At 38.9% G+C, this 21,268-nt stretch overlaps 1 protein-coding gene across 1 annotated transcript in view; it reads left to right on the top strand.

Annotated features, from left to right (window-relative positions):
* epha8 (eph receptor A8) overlaps nt 1-16,971 on the top strand; it is a 63,856-nt gene extending 46,885 nt beyond the window's left edge. Inside the window, exons 10-19 of the mRNA XM_053315043.1 lie at nt 1,753-1,849; nt 5,615-5,682; nt 6,014-6,139; nt 6,690-6,875; nt 9,375-9,436; nt 10,677-10,886; nt 13,874-14,023; nt 14,107-14,297; nt 15,269-15,427; nt 16,857-16,971. Coding sequence (XP_053171018.1) covers nt 1,753-1,849; nt 5,615-5,682; nt 6,014-6,139; nt 6,690-6,875; nt 9,375-9,436; nt 10,677-10,886; nt 13,874-14,023; nt 14,107-14,297; nt 15,269-15,427; nt 16,857-16,971 — 1,364 coding nt within the window. The remainder of the gene's footprint in view (nt 1-1,752; nt 1,850-5,614; nt 5,683-6,013; nt 6,140-6,689; nt 6,876-9,374; nt 9,437-10,676; nt 10,887-13,873; nt 14,024-14,106; nt 14,298-15,268; nt 15,428-16,856) is intronic.
* Nucleotides 16,972-21,268: the final 4,297 nt, after the last annotated feature.

The following is a 21,268-nucleotide window of genomic DNA, read 5'->3' as shown; positions in this document are numbered from 1 at the left end:
GCTCTCAGTCAGTCCACCACTTTGTTCCACTTAATAGTAATAACTTTGGTCCACAGACTTTTTAGCTAGCACTGTCATTAGGTCAAAATATTAATACGCATCATACAGTACTTTAAAACTGAACATATACTTAACGTTTTGTGCTAAATCATACATTTTAGCATGCTAACACACTAAACCACCACTTGTTCTACTTGATAGTAACTTTGGTTATCCACACACATTTTAGCTAGCACTGTCATCAGTTCAAAATGTTAATATGTGTAATACTTCAAAACTAAGTGCTAAGTTGTGCTAAGTCATAAATGTTGGCATGCTAAACCACCACTTTGTTCCACTTCCTAGTAATAACTTTTGTTATTCCCCAGGCTTTAAGCTAGCACTGTCATCATCAGTTCAAAATGTTAATATGTCATACTTTAAAACTGAACATGTACTAGTGTTTTGTGCTAAGATGGTGACGCTGGAAAAGTAAAGCTAAATATCAGCATATTAGAATTGTCATTATGAACGAGAATGTTAGCAGGGTGACGTTAGCATTTAGCTTAATGCACCGCTGTGTGTAGGTACAACTCCACAGCTGCCAGTGTAATTGTAGATTCTTACTTTTCCAAATGTTAGTTTAACGCTGTTCAATGCTGATTTTTCTTTCAGTAGCTACCATCCGAAGACCATTGTCATAATTTGATTAAAATGTACATAGTATAACAACTTTTCATGTGTCAAGTAATTTTACTTAAATATGTATATCATCACTGAAACCTTTTTCAAAAGGTTAATATGACAACTAATGTAAATCCCTTCCCCTAAATAGTGAGAGTTTCTAGTGCAAAAACAGGACAGTATCCCTCACTGGCATCCCACAACAATGCCAGTTGTTTTGCTTATGATACCTGACTGAGCTTCAGGGAGTGAAAGTAGGTCTGGTTTAGGTGTTAGTATCTGATAATACAGTTAAAATGCAAAAAAAGGAGTGTTTGGTTTGTATTGGCGAGGACCTATGGGATGGTTGTGGGGATTGTTTTTGGGGGCTTTGATCGTGAGGTTGCCAACACATATCAACGCATTTATCTAATCATGTACATTTATACCTTATTGACTATATTATTTATGCTTAGGTACTGTATGGTTGCTTGGTGTTGTAGCCTCCACTTGAAAAAGGAAATAAAAAATTGGTCACAAAAAAACAAACATATCATTACATTTGAATTTGCCACCAAAATCATAATACATTCACATAATACACAAAAAACTATTACATCTTCATTAAATCATAGGAAGTTTACAATACATCAGTTTTTATTACATTTTATATTACATTACATCATTTGTTACTACATTATGTGTACCCACCATATCAACACTGACAGGCTTAAGACAAATGATAACAGTTTGACAGTAATGTTATGTGACAGACAGTACATCGGTATTTATAAAGGGGCGCTCAAAGGTAAAAAGCTTGAACACATATACATCTGGCACAGTAAACAATCTTTTATAGGAACATTTCCTGCCCATAATGCCACTGACAAACTTTGAAAATGCAAACAGGTGGTAATTAGAAAATGCCAGTCTCTTTAATGAAGCTTCACAGTCTTGTTTATCTTGTTTAACCAAGAACACTATCCCTGCCACCTGTGTTTGTCAGTGTGTGTCAGCGTCTGTGTGTGTTTGTGTGCGTGCGTTTCTAAATGGAAACTGCAAACACCGTTTTCCTTCAGCCTGATGTGTTCGTGTGTGTTTTCTCTGCAGCTCCTCTGCGCTACAACACCATGACTATCATTTGGATCTGCATGGCCCTGGTGTCCACACTGGTCACCTTTCTGGCCATCATCATCTGCAGGAAACGGCAAGGCTACACTTTACCACACTACCCATCGCTGCTGTGTGTGGAACACTTTCTTACACTACTCTACCTCTCTTTGTGTGATGTTTCTTGTGATCAAAATCCCATGTGCACTGTATTTTCCCAACTTTTGCCACATGCAGTATTGGCTTCAAGTAGAATGAAAGTAAAGTTGTAATCTGTCTTAGAATATAGCCTTTAAATGTACTCAAGAAGTGGGGAAGGATCTCATTTAATCCTATATTTGAGAAGCTAAAACACCTTTGTTTGCCCTTCTCAAGTTGATAGGTGCATAATACAGGCTTGCACAAATAATCTGCATGCTTTTCTACCAGGAATAAGGCTGATGAGTAGGGGAGGAGTCCTGAAAGCTGTAACGCTTCAGCTTCTCACATCTTCTCAACTCTCCCTGTCTTATTTAGCTAATTTCCTAACTTGCGATTTCCACCTCACAGTGGATTTAATTATGTTGATTCATGTCCAGTAGGCTTGCAAGCCAAATGTTCCCACTTATCCCATCAGCCCCCCTCCAACACCCCTCCCCCCTTTTTGATGTCCTCAACTTACATCTCTGTAGTACTGCAACGAATAATTAATTTCACCGCAACTTAATTAACTCATACTTCAATGCATATTAAATTTTTCATTTCCATTCTGTTTGAGGGGGAAAGGAGAAGAAGTTGGAGGATTTAAAGATGTTATCCAATTGAAATCATATTGTCCACTATATGAAATGCTACTAAGATGGCTTTAGGTCAAATTTATATCTAATTTATTAAACTCCATTTACGACTCAGGACAGTGTCAGTATTTAAACACTAAATCAACCTTAATGAAAATGAATACACATAAAATACACTAAATCATGCAAGTGTCCTAACTTGGAGACATATAGATGTTTTTTATGCCTTAATCCATCACTTAATGGAACAAATTGTAAATAAAACAGGTGTATTTGGTTTCAGCAGACCTTCTGTCACCTTCAGCAGTTGCTTTTCCTTTTCTCAGTAGCATGTGCTTCCATCTCGTAGCTTGGACAAGTGAATGATTTGTGTAGAAGAGACAGTGTTCATAAGTCAGCAACACAGCTATACCAGGTTTCTGAAGTAGCTTCAGTATATTGAATTATTATCTTGATTCTTGATAAAGTTTTAGCCATGGACCTCACAACCATTATATAAGGGCAGAACAAGTCCTACCCACTTTTTTAAATTATTATTTTAGACCCCCCCACTTTTACCATGTTGAATAGAGTGAATCAGTCTATCTGCTCAGTGCTGCTTTGAGAGCGCTGTGTCAAAAATCAATGATGGCATTTGACTAAATGTTAATATTTTGTTCAACTGTTCCTCACAGCTTTCCTGTTTGTTTGGACTGTTTGGTCTAGCTCGAGTTAGGAACATTGTGGGTATATGACATGTGCTGTAAGCATTCAGATGCCAGGGAGCTCCCCAGTTTTTCCATTTTTGTTACAAAGTCTCTACAGACTGACAGTCTGGCTGTTCAGTTAGCTAACTATTGCAATGTTTCAATGACGGGCACCCTCACAGTCAAGTGGTTAGTGCTCATACCTTATAGTCACAAGGTCCCTGGTCAAGTCCAGCATTAATCATCTCGTAAGACTGTCCCACCCACATTTTCAATACTTCCTGCGCCAGTGGTTTTAGTTTATAAGTAACACAGAATGAAATCCAGTCTAAAACAGAAAACAGCCTCATTCTGACTTGAACCTCAGTATACGCTTGTGATGGTGGCTGAGACTCAAAGACTGAAAAGGCACCCCACAGCGTGATGTTGGGGAGTTAAGATGTCCTCTGATGCTCAGTACTGGCAGGTGTACAAAAGCGCTATTTTTAATTCCTGCAGGAAACTCAGGAAGCACAAAGCTGATTTTTACTCTGGCCCACTTCTGTTTGAAGAGTACTGCATTTCAGCCTGGACACGTCCTCTTGAACAAATTTAAAACAGGCTTTCAAACACAGATACCCACACCCCCACCCCCTGCTAACTAACACTCACAGCAGCCAGTAACAGCTTGTGTTTCACCTCGTCACACCCATGAGACCCAAAGTGTCATTTCTTTTAACCACATTCACTGCCTGCATGACGAAGGTGAAGATATGAACTTGACATAATTAACTTACTCAAAAAGTGTGTGAACATACACATAGAAATAAGATGCAACCAGACCATAAGCAAATTAATTAGCCTACAGGGGCAACATTAGACAATAACTGCACAAACTGTGCTGAGTATATAACTTGAGTGCTAAACACTAAACAAAGATGAACTCATAATGTGTAAAAGACAGCCTGCTAGTTTTGAGTCTGCATGTGTAAAGAAGGCTTTAAATCCCTTAACCCTGTCACATCAATGCCCTGCAGAGATGTGTTAATGTCTTCTCTACATGAAGAATGATGTCAGTCAGCTATCAAAACATGGAGGCATTTGAATAGACGGTTTATTAATTTACTCATTACCTTTATTAGCAAACGTAATTTAAAGAGTCAGTTCATCCAAACTTCAAAATATAGTTATATAATATATGCTTTTCATTTCCTTCTGGTGGTATAACAATTCTATATCACAAACTGATTTCCATTCAGCTCTATTGTGTTGGGGAGGAAATCTCATACAACAACCTGCACAAGTAAATATTATACAATATATATAATATTTTTGTCATTTGGCTGTACTGACACTTTGAGGTCTTTTGTGACTTTGTATTTGATCCTAAATGACAAGATGAACAGATTGACGTTGTTCCTCACCACTGGCAGCCTTGTCTATGTTTCAGCTGTTTTAAGTGAAATGGGCCCCACCCTCTCAAAGGGCCTCTGACTGACATGCAAAAACTGATTAATTGTACACAGTGCTTCAAAGCTAACAGCCAGCTTTAATTGCAGTTAGAACCAGTTAGCAGCTGTCCAGCAGCGTGCCGGTGGTCATACTGTCATGCTTCATGGTCAGTGCTGCTTTTGCATCACTAAAAATGTTTAAAAAAAACAAATATTAACTGCAGGAACTGACTAACAAGCTGACGAGTGAGCAGAAGCCTCGGGCCTTTTAGCAGGGAGGAGGTCAGCCAACTGCTGGGTGGTATAGCAAGGCGCGCTGCAAGGGGGCGAGGGGAGTATTAGGTTGATTCAAGGGTCTGACAGGAGCCCTAAAAATGATTAGAACATAGGTTAATAAAAGGATTAGTCACCATTCACTATTGATGGACATTAAAGTACATTTTATTTACATTGTACACTTAAACAGTTTATTTTTCTTCCAGACAGGCAATCACATGGTCATACTAGCTCATAGAAATATAAAAACAACCAAAACGAAAACCAGTTCAAGTGAAATCAGAAAAAAAACTGAGTGGTGCCTTCATGTGCACCTCGTAAACTCAACTACCAACATAAAGTTATTCTTTTATAATTAATTTCTCTCTTCTCTTTTTCTTTAATTAATTAATTAATTTTGTTTTGGAGTAGGGGGGGGGGCACATTAGTTCTTGAAACAGACCCCTAGATGCTCAACGCAGCCACTGTTCCCTATAAATAAAGCTAAAACTAAGCTTCAACGAATGATAAATAGCTCTTCTAAAAGTTAATAATTCATCATGAACAATTATTGATTTATTAATTATGAACTGTGGTTTTATCTGCAGTGGAATTTGATAGTGTAAATGCTTCACTATTGTCCTGTATTCACCCCGCTGTATGTTTATGTGTGTGTGTGTGTGTGTGTGTGTGTGTGTGTGTGCGCTTTGTATAGACACTGTGGCTACAGCAAGGCCTTCCAGGACTCTGATGAGGAGAAGATGCATTACCAGAACGGCCACGGTATGTTTGGCCCCCGTTCCTCAATTATTACCAATAAAAGATTAGATCGCGTCCCTTGAAGAGGTCGCATTTTCATCCCCGATGTAATAAAGTTCATCCTTAGAGCAAACAATTTTCTCCATGCTGAGCGATTACAGGGGCACAGCGGCCTTATTTCCCGCATGCTGTTTATTCCTTCCCTCTCTCTCTAGCCGTCTGTTCCTTTCTCCAAATCATTTTCTTTCCTTTTCATCAAGTCTTCCCTCCACACACCAGTGACAGGGGGGGGCTCAGATGCGATGTCGCTCTCATTCTCTGATATGTGACCAAATGCTAATGTTGTGTATTTTAGTGTCATTCCCCGATGCGAGGTTCTATATCGACCCGCACACATACGAGGACCCCTGCCAGGCAGTCCACGAGTTCGCCCGAGAAATTGAAGCTTCCAGGATCAAAATAGAGAAAATCATTGGCTCAGGTAAAACCATCAACTTGTGCGCGCTTACACACACACACGCGCACACACACAAACACACAGTGAGAATCATTGGCTGAGCTAACTTAAAATCATTGGCCGGTGTAAAGGCTGTGGTGTGCAGCAGAGAGGAGGATGGCAGAGCGGAATCAGAGCGTTGCGTGGGGCTGTCAATCAAAGCTCCTCAGACAAGCGGAGAATACTAACAGCGTGTCAGCTCCACAATACACTGTGCTAGATATGACTGCTGCAACCATAAAGAGGAATAAAGAGTACAGAAGTGAGGAAGACAAATAACAGCACACTTAAAGTTTCTCGGCACAAAAGATAAGAATTAATGAGAAAGTGGATGATTGGCTTACTTTAGGTTTTGCACATATATGTAGACGGGCTGCCTATAAGTAGATTTGGTTCTCTTATCTCACTTGGGAAATTAAGTTAAGACACATTCTCATTTACAACCATGGCTTAAGAGGAGCTGAACACATTGCATGCTTAATATACCAAACTGACTGTATTTGGGATCATTTTGTGTGTGTGTGTGTGTTTTTAGGGGAGTTTGGGGAGGTGTGTTACGGACGCATGAGGCTTCCCGGGAAGCGAGACATCCCAGTGGCACTGAAGACCCTGAAGGCAGGATACACAGATAAGCAGAAGAGGGACTTCCTGGCCGAGGCGTCCATCATGGCCCAGTTTGACCACCCTAACGTAATCCGGCTGGAGGGAGTGGTAACCCAGAGTACGCTGCTGTCCATCTGTGTATCAGTCTGAACCTAGTTTCAGGATTATTAAGCTTCATGCAAGAGCATTTTCATTCTCTTATCTTAAATTTCTTTTTGTTTTGTCATGAGGTGGACCTGTACAAGTGTGCCACGTCATATTCGTAAATGACGCATAAATAAACGTGCCTTGCCAAGAATAGTTCATTAGTATAATTGACACCCTCAAAATACTAAATAAGGTCAGGCGTCTGGCATAGTTAAAAATAGCTCCATTCATGAAAATGGCACCAAAGACTAAGAAGAAGAACTTTACAAGCTCTGAGATTGAGGTCCTGCTCTCAGAAATAGATTAACAGGAACACATATTATTTAGAAGTGTGGTGGAATTAAAGGTCCAGAGAAAGCCAAATAATGTGAAAAAATGATTCTTAGTGTGAACGCTGTCTCAACTGTTGAGCACAACTTCACAGAAATAAAAAAATTAATTGTTTGACATGAAATTGGATGTCATAAAATGGACCCAAACCATAACCTCAATCACAAACATTTCAATTAAATTTAGAAAAGTAATGATCAAATACTTGCATTGTGGAAAATGAACAACAAATCGCTTTGTAGTTTCAGCCGTTAATATTTATATTGTAAGCTGCCATTATAGCATAGTTTCAATTGCCAATTTAAAGGTGCAGTGTGTAGGATTTGCTGGCATCGACTGGCGAGGTTGAACACCTAAATACCCCTCCTCCAAGAATGGAGGAGAATGTATGGTCACGAAACTTTTCTACATTTCCAATGTAGATATAAAGGGCTCATTCTAAGGCAATGAAAACACTAATTAAAACATGCTTATGAAAATTATAATCCATTTCTGCCAAGTCTATTTCACTAGATGCCACTATATTCTACGCACTGCACCTTTAAAATTCTACATACTGCACCTTTAAATGACATGACAATATCATGTCTAAATTGTCAAATACTACTTTACGACTAAAGAAATACTTCTACAAACAGGGTAATGTTAGCATGATGATGGATTCTGGTTGTGCGTGACTGGTACGACAGGACTGCACCACTCATACATTTTGTTCGTAATCCTAAATACAAGAAAATTGGTGAATACAGCAAGTTTGCATAAATCTCTCCTACGCCCTAATTTAGGAACAAATCTGTGTGTACGAGTGTTTCTTGCATGTGGCCCATTGTCCCTGAAGCAGTTATGATAGGACATCTGGAATATTAATTAGCAAAAGTGTAATAATTACCAATAAAAATACACCATACACCCACCCACATTCTGTGTGTAATGTCATGGAGGCTAGACATAACTTATTTTAACAGGTTTTGTCCCATAAGCTCTTGAGTGCTCTTCCTTTGACTTACAATTCTGGCTCCACATTCACATTTTGTCTGAGTAAGCCCATTGTGATTCGGAGGAGGACCTGAGCTGAAGAAATGAAAAGAGAGGAAAGGATTGTGGGGTGAATGGCCTAATATTTTCCAGGGAGCTCAAATCACATAGGAATATGAGAACGTGTGACATTTTTGGAAGGTAAAAGACTTGCTGAAATTTGATTGGGATAATAACCCTGATAATAATCACATTTTACCTCCTAAAATATATATTCCATCTGCGAGGTAATATCTGAGTGTAAGTGCTGACTGAGTTAAGGCGATTTCAAACCTTGTTTTGCCAAAGTTCTTTAAAGGATCAGTTCACCCAAATCACAAAAACATACCATATATGTTATTTTTTCCAGATTGAACCCCTGTTTTTATAGAAGCTGTTCAAAGCTCAGTGATGGATTGACATAATTATCATGCTATGTGCCCAATTTAATAGTACATACTAACTGTTTACAGTAGGTACTGTATAGTATACTTAGATATTGCTAGTATGCAAGAAGTTATATATCTTCTTTTTTTTCACCATCTTTCTGGAGCTGTCTCACCACCGTTCACAATGTATTTTCCTTTATTAGCTGGTGTGAGAAGCAACCACTATTTTTTTCTGTGCATTGCATCATGAGCTAATAATGAACACCAACAGTGCACTCAATTCAAGCTCTTTTTAATTGCATGCATACTTTTGAAGTATGCTTAATTTTGTCATTTATCTAGTGTGAACACACTACATACTTACAACCTGCTCAGAATTAACATGCAGTGTGGTGTTGAGACTTAGAGTGCCATATGAAATGAACACTACTGCATCTTCATGGTTCGATAGTGTGAGTGTTTTTGTGGTTTAAGTGAAGTGACCCTTATGTGAGATCGAACAAAAGAGCATTGTCTTGACTTCCTTTTAGTTCTGTTTGATGCCATCAGAAATGTGTTTCTTTGCATCACAATTAGTAGCATTTGGTTAAGTTTTGACTATAATCTTTTCTTCGCACAGTAATTTTGTATAGTTGTCATTTCTTTTATACATCATATGCAGCACAGACAGTAAATCAGTCTTAAACATACTGAATAGGTTGTAGTTATTCACTCTATGTTTCTGTTTGTCTTTCCAGGCAAACCAGTGATGATCATCACAGAGTACATGGAGAACGGCTCTCTGGACTCCTTCCTCAGGGTTGGTATTGAAGCCTTTTGGTCTTGAAGGGTCTTAGAAGTGTTTGAGAATTGTAATGGGTCAGGTCTTTGGTCTTGGTCTCCTCAGACTTTGGTGCTAAGGCGTCACTTTGACTGTTGACATGCTGTATCATGTATAATGAGCAGGTGGAGATCTTTGCTTTGCCTGTTCAAACATATCCTGCTCCTCATTGATGTCCATTGAAAATGATGTATTTCCAAGTTGTCAACTAATCAGCTACTAGCTAAAAAACTTTATTTAGGCTTGTTTACATTCCATTTTTAAATAAAGCAGCAGTTTTAAGAGTTTTGTGATTGATTTTCTCAAAACAAAAATGACATTATGCTTACTGTAAATTTCTCTCTTGCTGTGTTTCAAATTGCATACTTCTGTTAGTACCCTTCTGTGTCGTACACTGTGTACACTATGTATGTGTAGAGCACATTTTGACAGGTTAGTGTTGTCTCAAATCAAACAAGGCTGTTGGCACTTCCCCGAAATGACGATTAGATAGTTAGCAAGCTAGCGTTAGCATTCGTGCGGTAACAAATCATTACGGCTTAATGAACCCAAGAAAGATACTGACAGCTTATATGTCAACATCCTCGGCCAGCATTTCCAGTTTGAAAAGTAGTCCCTCCCCTTTCGCTACAGGCCAAGTTGGCGATCAGTGAGGGAGCAAGAAGTGTCCATAGTTCCACACTCACCTTTTTTATTGTTTTGAGTGCACTATCCGGGTACTCATAGTGCACTGCATTTTTCCATACTTCTCACTGTCAACACTGTCAAAACATTAATGGTAAGTACAGAAGTATGAGATTTGAGACACAGCGTTTCTTTATCTTGTACAAAGTGAAATACAGCATACATCACTTCCTGTGTATGGAGGGATAGTTGCCAACCTGTCAGGCACTGGAGGTTTAAAGCAGCAAAAGTTTTCTTTAACAAGTCACAGGTTGAATTAACATTGTAATACACTGGCAATGTCAAACAGCTGAGGTATTTGCTTATGTGAAAATACTGTGGATTATTACTTGAAAGCAAATCCCTAGCATGTTTTATTCTCTTATCTTTACTCTCTTCTCTATCTTGATTAAAATCTCTTCTATTATCACTCTCCTCCCCTTATTTCTGCTGCTATACATCACATCTTTTTGATCTTCCATTAATACTGTCTCTCCTTGCCTCCTCCTTCCTGATATTTCCTTCCTCTCCCTTTTCTTTTTCTTACGTCCTGTAGAGACATGATGGCCAGTTTACTGTTATCCAGCTGGTTGGGTTGCTGCGCGGCATCGCGGCTGGTATGACCTACCTGTCCGATTTGGGATACATCCACAGAGACCTGGCTGCCCGTAACATCCTGGTCAACAGCAACCTGGTGTGTAAGGTGTCTGATTTTGGCCTTTCCCGAGTGCTGGAGGATGACCCAGACGCCGCATACACCACCAGTGTGAGTTTTCACATTGAGGCAAGCATTAATTCAGCCACACCCACACATTCAGACACGTTTTACAGACGAGTCGGGTCATTACATATGACAGGACCTCAGTAATCTAAAATTTTGAAAAAAAGCATCTTTTTATGACATTTTGAGAAATAGGCTTATTATTTATTTATTTTTACTCATGAGTGACATGAATTGATGATGATACTCTCTGTGTGTGTGTTAAGTATGGTTTAAGATCTATGAGATGGTTAGCTTAGCTTAGCATAAAGACTGGAAGCAGGTGGAAACAGCTAGCCCGACCCTGTAAAATGTTTAAAAATCTGTCAACCAGCACAACTACAGTTCACTAATTAACGCATAGTATATTTTGTTTAATACACACACTGACAGAATTAAAAGCTAACTGTGTATCCTAACTTTTGACTGGTACCTTATATGCTGGAACAATTTCTTGGTGAACAAAGCTAGCTAAACTTTGCAAAGACATATTTATACTATATAACTCCCACTAAAACTACAAATTGTTGTTTCTACATTTCCGTTTGTGCATTTGTTGGTGAGATTTAGAGGTGCCAATTGGAGAATTGTTGAACTTTGTGACAGAGTTAAGCTAGTTGTTTCCCCCTGCTTCTAGCTTTTATGCTAAGCTAAGCTGAGCTAATCACCTCCTGGCTCTGGCTCCACACTTACACACAGACAGTGTAGTGGTGGTAACTCTCAACAAGAAAAAAACAAAAAGTATATTTCTGAAAATGTAAATGTTTTAAATTGAATTTCAGAACAGACGACTGAAAGGACAAAATATAAGAATATAAAAATGCCTTTTTCTGGCTATAACCACAATTATCTGATTTTTTTTGTTAGAGCAAATATAATGCATCACAGTTATATTTAGCGATTTACATTGATAAGATAAGTAAAATGTATTTATTATTCTGACACAGCCTTTATTTTGAAAAGGCATTATCCCAGAGTTCTAGCCAGGAAAACTGCATCAAGACATAAATAAAAGTTTGAGGCAAACACAGTTTTACAAAAGCAATACAAACGCAATCAATGTCACATGAAAGCGAGAGCAGAGTAAAGTGCTCCAGGAGGGAGCAGTCCAATATTAAATGTGCAGCCTAATGGGAACAAATGTATTAAATCTTAACTAAAAAAAAAAAAAAAAGGCTGCTCCTCACAGAGTCTGATACGATCAGCTCACAGCAAATAAATGGAAATCAGTTTGACACATTTCTCTGTGGCAGTCTGTTTATGCACAGCAGTCCAGTTACAGAAAGCAAGGTGATTTTATGCAGCATTACTCAGAGACATTCTGAAGGGATTGTAGTGATATTACAGTATCATTACGGCACATCTCTAATTAATGGTTGATAATGGTTGGAGATTAGTACAGTTCATGTCTGGACGTTGTTGAAAAGTGAATCAGGGTGTGTCCATACAGTGTTTTTCTCTGGCAGAAAAGCTGGCTAGTTTTATTTCTATGACAACATATCATCACTCTAACCCTATGATAGACGAGCGTCACCCCATTGCTTTGATGCTTGATTGTTCCTGTCTGACATAGGTCCTATCATAAAGCTCAGGATAGACACACATGCCCAAAACAAGCTTCCATTTTCTTGGTTACCGGGGTTATGAGTCTTAACCCATCTATTATATGATTGGTTGGCTGAAAAAGAGCGACAGTAACAACACCTGCTCCTGTCTGAAAAGTTCAGCTCTCCGAAAAAAGACAGAGGATACAGCACCTTCTCCCTAGACAACCACATGCTGCCTCATAAGCTCTCTCCTCATTGGGAACAATTAAAAAAAGACGCTTGGGGGAAAAAGCTATATGTATACAAACCCGAATGCTGCTTATTGTGTGGAATCTGGCAGCAAAGTCACTTTGAAGAACCTGAAACTATTGAGATCAAGAGTTGGGGTTAGAGAATTCTTGTGGCCAGTTGCCAGTTTTAAATCTTTAGTAGGACATCAAGTCTTTAGGAGTCCAAAACGTTGACCCAATCTGAAAGGCAGTAGGTTTGAACAGACTCTAACACTAACACTGACAACAGTTATCAAGTAATAAGCAGCTGTGGTGGGAATGAGCAGCTTTAGGCTGCAACAGATAATATGATGCCCTACAAACAAATCAAGTCACAGAAACTAATTCAGTAAATAACTTGTTTATATGCTTCAAAGAGTCCTTTGTAGATATAACAGAGAGTCCTATTTTCACCAGACACTAAACCATTTGAGTACTACACATATTGACACAGACTCTGGCCCATGGCAGTAAAAGACAGACTACCTGACATGATTAGGCTGTCGGTCTCTCAGATCCGATCTTGAACAGTGAAGACCTCAAAGTCAAGTATCTGTAATGGGCTACACTGTGAGAGTAACCTTCAAATGTTTAAAGTAACCTACAGGGAGTGCTTTGTTTGTGTAAGACGTGATGTGTCCATTTGTCAACCTAATTAACTGTCAGTTTTTTATCAAGAATAATGTAAGTAGTTCACATACTTGCCAAAATTTGCAAGTCTATTCTTCTCCTTTCCACCATGACTCACTTTAGTCTCCAGTGTGTCACTGAAGTCAGTTTACTCAAAAGTGAAAGTTTACTCAAATACTGCACTTTAGTACCCATTTAGTACTTAACCATGTCCACTGTATTTTTACTCTATTACATTTATTTATGCTACTTGATACTTATTAGATTGTGATTCTACATTCATTGCTTACTTGATCAAACAGCATCACTGTAGTTTTTACCAAACAAGAGAAAATAATATATTTGTTGGGGACTATTTTCTGAGATGTATTGATACACATTTTGTGCCCTAGTGAGTATTAACAACAGAGCAGATTATGTGGAATTCCTTGATGGTTTTGGTGATGTAGAATCTCACCAGACTTTGATCACATGTTTATTTGTCTAGATCTTTTTTCCAACTCTGTCTCAGAAAGTCTGGATTTGTCCTTCTTCGTCTTCCCTACAGGGCGGTAAAATCCCGATCCGCTGGACAGCCCCGGAAGCCATCGCTTACAGGAAGTTCTCCTCCTCCAGTGACGTGTGGAGCTACGGAGTGGTCATGTGGGAAGTTATGTCTTATGGAGAGCGACCATACTGGAATCTCACCAACAGAGATGTAAGCGCGTCTCTTGACCATAACTAACCTTTGATGTTATTATCATAGCAGACTGTGTAATCTTTCTCACTGTCCGTGTGCAGGTGATCAAATCTGTGGAAGAGGGCTACCGGCTGCCTGCCCCCATGGGCTGCCCTGCTGCTCTACACACACTCATGCTGGACTGCTGGCAGAAGGATCGCAACGAGAGGCCGCGCTTCTGCCAGATAGTCACCGTTCTTGACAAGCTAATCCGCAACCCAGAGAACCTGAAGTCTATTGACACGCTCTGCAGGTGGGTGGACCGCTGAATAGATTCATTTCTGCAGCAAAGCAACATGGGTGCATTATGTCACATACTGAGGAGTTCTTTTGATTTAATTTGGCCGGACCGTTCACCAACATTTAATCAAATATTGGTTCATGTGATTAGCGGATTAAGCAGAAAATCAATGTGAGACGTGCCTGCGAGGGGTTGAGAAGATGATCTCCTGGACAATATATGGTGACAGACTGCTAGGCTACTAAGTAACCATCCTGGTGTGGGAGGCAGAGTAAATCCAGTCTCATCCTGCTGCTCGAGCGCGGTGGGATAAAGTTACAGCCTAAAGTTTCCCCCCCAAAGTTCTCTGGCAGATGAAGCGAGCGGTGGCGTTTGCTTTCCAATAAGCTCATCTCTGATAGACGCGCTGTGCGTTAAGTAAAAGCCTCGCTGCGATATTGACATTGATCTGCGGTGAATCTGGGACCAGGTTTAAGAGGACACCTGGCTGAAGCTGGACCCCGTGTAAATTGCTCAGTTCAGATCCCAGGTCCTCAGGAGTCAGCGGTGCGTGGAATTGCGCGTCTCTGTATGTGTATGTAAGCGTGCGTGTGTGTGTGTGTGTGTGTGTGTGTATGTGTGTGTGTGTGAGGTGAGGGAAACAGTGAGTTGAGGAAGAGGCAGAGGAGAAGGAGGAGTGTAAAGGATTTCTCCCAGTATTAATCTACCCAAAGCAGCCATCCTGCAACCACAGCCGCCACCTCTTCTCTATCATTTTAACTGCTATTGATTTTCTGCCTCGGTTACTTGCACATTTCAAATACCCCCTACCCCACAACTCCCTTCCCTCCCCCAACCCCTCTCCCTCTTCCTCACTTTTTGACTCTTCTCGTTTTTTGTACTTTCTCCAACTAATCTTTTTGTCTTCCCATTCATCTTCCTCTCTCTCTCCCTCTCTCTGTCTATCTATCTATGGACCATCTGTCTCTCTCGTTGGATCGCAGTTTAAACAGTCCTCCGCTGATGGACAGAGCTATTCCCGACTTCAGTAGCTGTAATTCAGTAGACGAGTGGCTGGACACCATAAAAATGGGCCGCTACAAGGACCGCTTTGCAGCAGGGGGGTACCACACTCTGGGACACGTCATAGGCATGAACCAAGGGTATGTACTGACCATGGGGGAGTGATAACGGCTCAGTCAGAGTTGTTTGCTGTCGGGCTCCACCAACTGATAGATTTGTGTGATATAAATTTGTAGCTTTAAACCCCTATATTCTGCACTCAGACTGTTTGATTGTCACTTTGAAATTTAGCTTCTACCAATTTGGATCGCTGTAAAATATGTTCCCAGTAAATCTCAGCCAATCAAGCTAAAATCAGTTTGGCCACCGTCATTTCAGCAGCGCTCATTTGCTTTATTAATTACCACCTCCGCAGTTCTGTCTAATTTGTTTTTTTTCCCACTGAGCTCAGTCACAAGCACCACAAACCCTCCTACAGTTCTTTTATATCTGTGCCAGGAGTCAGAAAATGAGCATCTCTCTTTCATCCAGCCTTCAATGAGCACAGTGTAGAAGTAACACATATTTCCAGCACATTGTGAGTGATGAGGAGGGATTTAAAGTATGATTCAGATCATTATTGGCTGAAACTGCTGATAGTTCATACATAGTTTCAAGTAATGGTAAGTAATATAATAATGCACAAATTGTAACAACATCTCATCATACTCACCAATCTGACAGAAATACTGTCTACATTAACCTATTAATTCCAACCGTTTCTGCTTTGCTTTTTTTTTTGATCGGCTTCCGTCAGTGAAGCTCAACACTTACTACACTTGTGTGTTTTGCATTGAAAGGTCTGTAAAGGAAGTGGGAGATTTATGCCCTTTCTGTTTTAGCATGTGAAATATCTGTGCAGGTGGTGCTGCCTGTAATTCAGCACTGATTGAAAGAATGGCAAAGTAGAAAGTAGGTTAAAAGTTGACTGATGAATTTAATGCTGAGGAAACAATATTCAGAATTTGTCAGGACAACAGATAAAGTAAGTTTTTAGGAAGTTCTGAGCATCAGTTAACAGCGAACAGCATCAACTGCAATGTAAAATAGCAGTTAGAACACTGGTAGATTTCTTATTAATTAACATATAAATAAAATATAAATGTAGATGTTTCTCTAATACAGTTCATTCAAGTAGTGAACCAATTTACAATATGTTCTGCCTAAAAAGCCTCTTTATTTTCCTACAATTTGACTCATCAGCATTATGACAAGGGCTGGGTATCGGTACTCAATAACTTTAAGGTATCAACTGAAATAAATCGATACCAAGTAGTATCAAAACGTCTCCTATCAAACGATACCTGCAATCCATCCTTTTTGAACCCCAACATGTGATTGTCTAAAAGTCTTAATAATTTAGAGACTTTATTATTTATTGGTTCTATTGACATGACGGGTATAGAATGAAGAACTCAATTGGTATCAGTTTCATTTTAAGGGTATTTGGGTTTTTACTGGTATCATAATGTTTAATTTTGACTATCAGGAACACTAAAACCATCTTTGTACATTTTGTGTGTGGTATAGGGACATCCAGAGGCTCGGAGTGACGCTGATGGGCCACCAGAAGAAGATCATGACCAGCGTCCAGCTGATGAGAGCGCAGGTCCTGAACAAGAGTGTGCCATCAGTGCACGTATAACTCCAACACTGAGGTTTCTGTCTGCTGAAATCTAGAAACCCAGGTTTCTATAAGGTCTAGAGGAACTCCATGGGAAACAAGATGATCAGATAAACGGAAGAAGAAGATACGCAGGAACTTTACAAGACTTTTTTCCTCCAGAGATTGAAGAACAAAACGTGAAAGGTTTTAACTATGGAGCAAGTAAACTTCTATGGGACCGACTTAAGTCCGACCTTTCATTTTTGCTTTCCTATCCGATTACATTTTCTGAGTTTAAATGTCTTGTTTATAAATGAAAAGACTGCCTTAATTACCACAAATTATTTTAATTTTATTGTCTACAAAGAGAAGATAATTTATCAATCATGAATTTATCAGAGTAATATGATTTACAGAACCGGGCAATAGCAAGAGTATATGGAGTGATAAGAGGGTGGGGGTGGGGGTGGGGGATGGGTATTGTGTGTTCAAATGTTCTGTCTGACACTCGCTGCCTCTCAACAGCTTGAGGAGAATGAGGCCCAGAATAACGCTTGAGTCAGAAAAAGTGGAGGAAAGTGAGATAGGGCTCACCCGAGTTGCCAGATCATCTCCACAGTGGAGAAGACCTATTTCACCCCAGGCTATTAATATCAACAACAGGCACATTTCTCCGCCATCCAACCTTGATGAATGACCCCAAGAGAGCCCTTAGAGCCCTCTGCCTAGTTTGAAGCTGCGCGGCGCACAACTACTGTACTTGGAAGATGTGTATGATTCAGTTACAGTGCACTTTATTCTACAATCTCTCTGTGTTGTAGAGGCTTTGAAGTTGTGTTACAAATCTCCTCGCAGTCATAACTGGAACTGCAATGTTGGTCCGTTACGAAATTAACCATTTAAAGATATGATATATATTATTATTCATATGCAGTAACAACCAGGAAGAAAAAGAGATATCTGTGTCTCATCTGTGATAAGTGTCTCATCAAGATTTATTTCTGAAGTAGTCTTCACTGTGAAAGCAAATTAGAAAACAATATTTATATGAAATTTTATTATATGGGCTACTTCATACATTTGCCTCTATTTCAGATGTTTTCCAAATGCACTGCTATTTTTAAAGCCTTTCAAACATGGTTTATATGTGTAGAAAATATATTTGAAAGTCACTAACTATTGCAAACCTATTTCAATTTTGAGTGTCAATAATCTTAACTACCACTTACTAGCATTTTATATAAAACTACCTGTATATGTAACCTAGGTATGGAGGTCATGATGACAACTACACCTTTCAGTTTGCTGATTAAGGTCTTGACAGAGATGTGGTTGAAATCTCCTGAAGCTAATAAAACAAAGCAAATAAGTGGACTCTGAGTTAAGATTATTGTCAAATAATGTCAGTTCTGTTGTTCTTATATTTTAAATAGCTTAAAATCTATTTCAAATATATTATTTAATAAATAACTATATATATTCCTCAAGGCATGTCATACATGCTTTTGCTTGATTACATATACAGACATTCTTTATAATTTGGTTTAAAATAATTTTTGAAATGCATTTGGAACACCCCAAATATTGGAAATGTATTAATAGCCTAAGCTAACAATCTTAGCATTTGGTTTTTTTAGTGCTGTTTGTAAGCTATAATAGGTAGCTAGCAGCAGGCTCATTTAAGCAATGTAGCTGCTAGTAATACTCATTGACAACTAGATGCTAAATCTAGCTTGTACATGATCTAGTGTGTAAACTAGGTGTACAACCAGAGTGAGATACTGATTTGTTAGTTAAATGTTGCTGAAAATATCTGAATATAAAATGAGTCAGATGTGTTTGTGGGGGAAATACCAGTAAAAAAGGCAGCACAAAGTATGTCTGCTGGATTCTGTTTAAACGATTAGGACACCCTTCTACAATGGCTGTCGAGGTCCAACAACATGGCTACCAGCGCCCCGCCAAGCACCCAGTGTTTTTTTTTTACTGTTTTTGACTCAAAGACTAAATCTAGTCTGTCCATAGCGGCCATCATTAAGCCCAAAAAACAACAACAAAATTATCCTAAAGTCCGATTTTCACCTATATGCCAAACCTGGGCAACTTTCAACATTTTTGTATTTCCTTAAATAATCCCTTAAATATTAATCCTTAAAATCCCTAAATACTAATCCAATATTAGTGTATTGTGTATCTTTTTAGCTTTCAACCAAAATTAGACATATATTAGGGTGGATCGTCCAATATACCTGAGTTTCAACATCTTCTGAATATAATATTATGCTGGGAGGGGTGTGTTGCATCTGAAAGCCCTCTTATTCTCTTGACATTTGTGAACAAAATGGTACAGAAGCTGTTTACTTCAGTGGATCTCGCTTTTGGGATCAACATCACTAATACAATTCAGTGCAATAATTCTGAGGACATATCCGAACACATTTTTATTGTCAATGCTGGGAATATAGTACACATAAGCTACGCAGACTGTAAAATAAAGTGTTACTTCTGATTAAATGTGATTACACTGTTTGCCTCAGTGTTGATGAAAAGGTGAAGACGAACATGTAAGTAGAATGTTTGTATCTAAACGCTCTCAAAATGACATAATCAGCCCTAATTTACCCCCCCCTCCGTGCCATCAGAGAATGTCTTTTCTTGTTCACCTTGGTAGGTTTTCCTCTAGATGGTTGATGTCAGTTTTTATTAGAGAAGAACCTCATGATATTTCTTGAATATGTATTATAGTGGCATTTCACTACAAGGTTTCAATGATTTCTTGTTTTTCTTTAGGATGCTTTTGAAGACACTGGACTTGAACTGAAAAAAACCCATATTTTATAAAGTTAGGATATGTTTTTGCTAGATGAATTGATTTATAATGTATACAGCAAGTTCAGTCACTGGAAGGAAGAGTTAAAAAAAATTACAACAACAACCGGATTTATTCACATTTTATTTATTCATGCTCATCTGTTTTCCAAATAATACAAATCTGAGAGGTTTTATTACAGTTGATGAATCATCCTTATTGCTAATGATAAATCATAAATGTGCAAACTGTCCATAAATACACAATAAAGGAACGTTTGTCTGTGTGTGACTGCAACAGTGATTTTACGCCTATTTATAATACAACAGAGAGCTGAATTCCCACCACGCTGCTGTTTCCACTAGTTTTCGGTTCTTATTCAAACCCTAATCCTCATGGGAAATGTAGTTGTTGAATGCAAATAAAATGTTGTTTCATGTTGATTTGAAATCGTGCTAATCAAAACTTTTATGTTAACAGCGGATCAAATAACTATGCATAATGAGTCGAGTGACAAACCCACAGAGAACAGAGAATTATCATCCAGCTGTGCGCTTCCTTCAGCATTTATTATGGGCCCAAGTATAAGTTGATCCGTCCTCTATTTTTTCTTAGTCCTTTTTGAAAATACGAAACACCTTGAGGCTAAACCTGCTGGGAAGGTTTTCCCGAGATACTCAAAGAAAGTCCTCATCCTTGAAGTCTTTTTCTCATGTAAAAGTGAAACATGAAATACTTCCATTAAAGCGGAACGTAAATCCTTCATTTGCGGTCACATACTCCCACTCCTCTCCTGTCAGGCTCCTGAAGCAGTTCAGAATGAGTTATCATGTTTCAGACTGTCTGTTAGAGCTCCTCACCGTGACATTCTGTGACACCAGTATGTTTTGGCTGCCTGACAGATGATTCTGTCCCTGGCCTGTTTATGCAGTATTAATACGTCAGGAGAAGCAGGAATTTATTTCCTCCAAGGTAGCAAAACACAAGCTGTGAAAAACTCCAATACAGAAGGTTAAAGTGGGCTTACTAAACAACCGCCTAGCAAACAACCTTTAGAAAACCCATGATGTAACATTCTCTATTTAAAAAGAATATCTGGTGTTATGAAGATATCTAATACACAGAAATAAAATAAACCTTTTCAATGGTAATATTCAAGAAAATGATCATCTTATATTTGGGTCAGTATGGTAGCTCATTTTTGGTTTCAGGTATGCACATTACAAAATCAACTCTGATCCACCTTGTTTCTACTGGTGCATTCCAATTGTTCTCGAAAGTCGTCATTTCCAAGTTCCTAGTTGGAAATTTCAACTGGAATGACCCCTGAAGTCAGATTTACGACTGGGAAGGTTGGAACCTCACCAGCCCCGACCACAAAATCCAAGACGGTAGCCCTGTGTATCAACAGTGTGAAAGTTGTAGTAATATCTTGTTTATTAGCAGTTCTGTCTGCTCTATGTCTAGCCAACAGGTTAGCTAACAACTTTTTGTGTGTTATTTAGAAAAAAAGTCAAGTTATGCAAG

The sequence above is a fragment of the Scomber japonicus genome, chromosome 3 (genome assembly GCF_027409825.1).
Source record: "Scomber japonicus isolate fScoJap1 chromosome 3, fScoJap1.pri, whole genome shotgun sequence".
In the NCBI taxonomy this organism is placed as follows: Eukaryota; Metazoa; Chordata; class Actinopteri; order Scombriformes; family Scombridae; genus Scomber; species Scomber japonicus.
The sequence above is the reverse complement of the archived record's forward strand: the minus strand, read 5'-3'. Positions and strand labels throughout refer to the sequence as shown.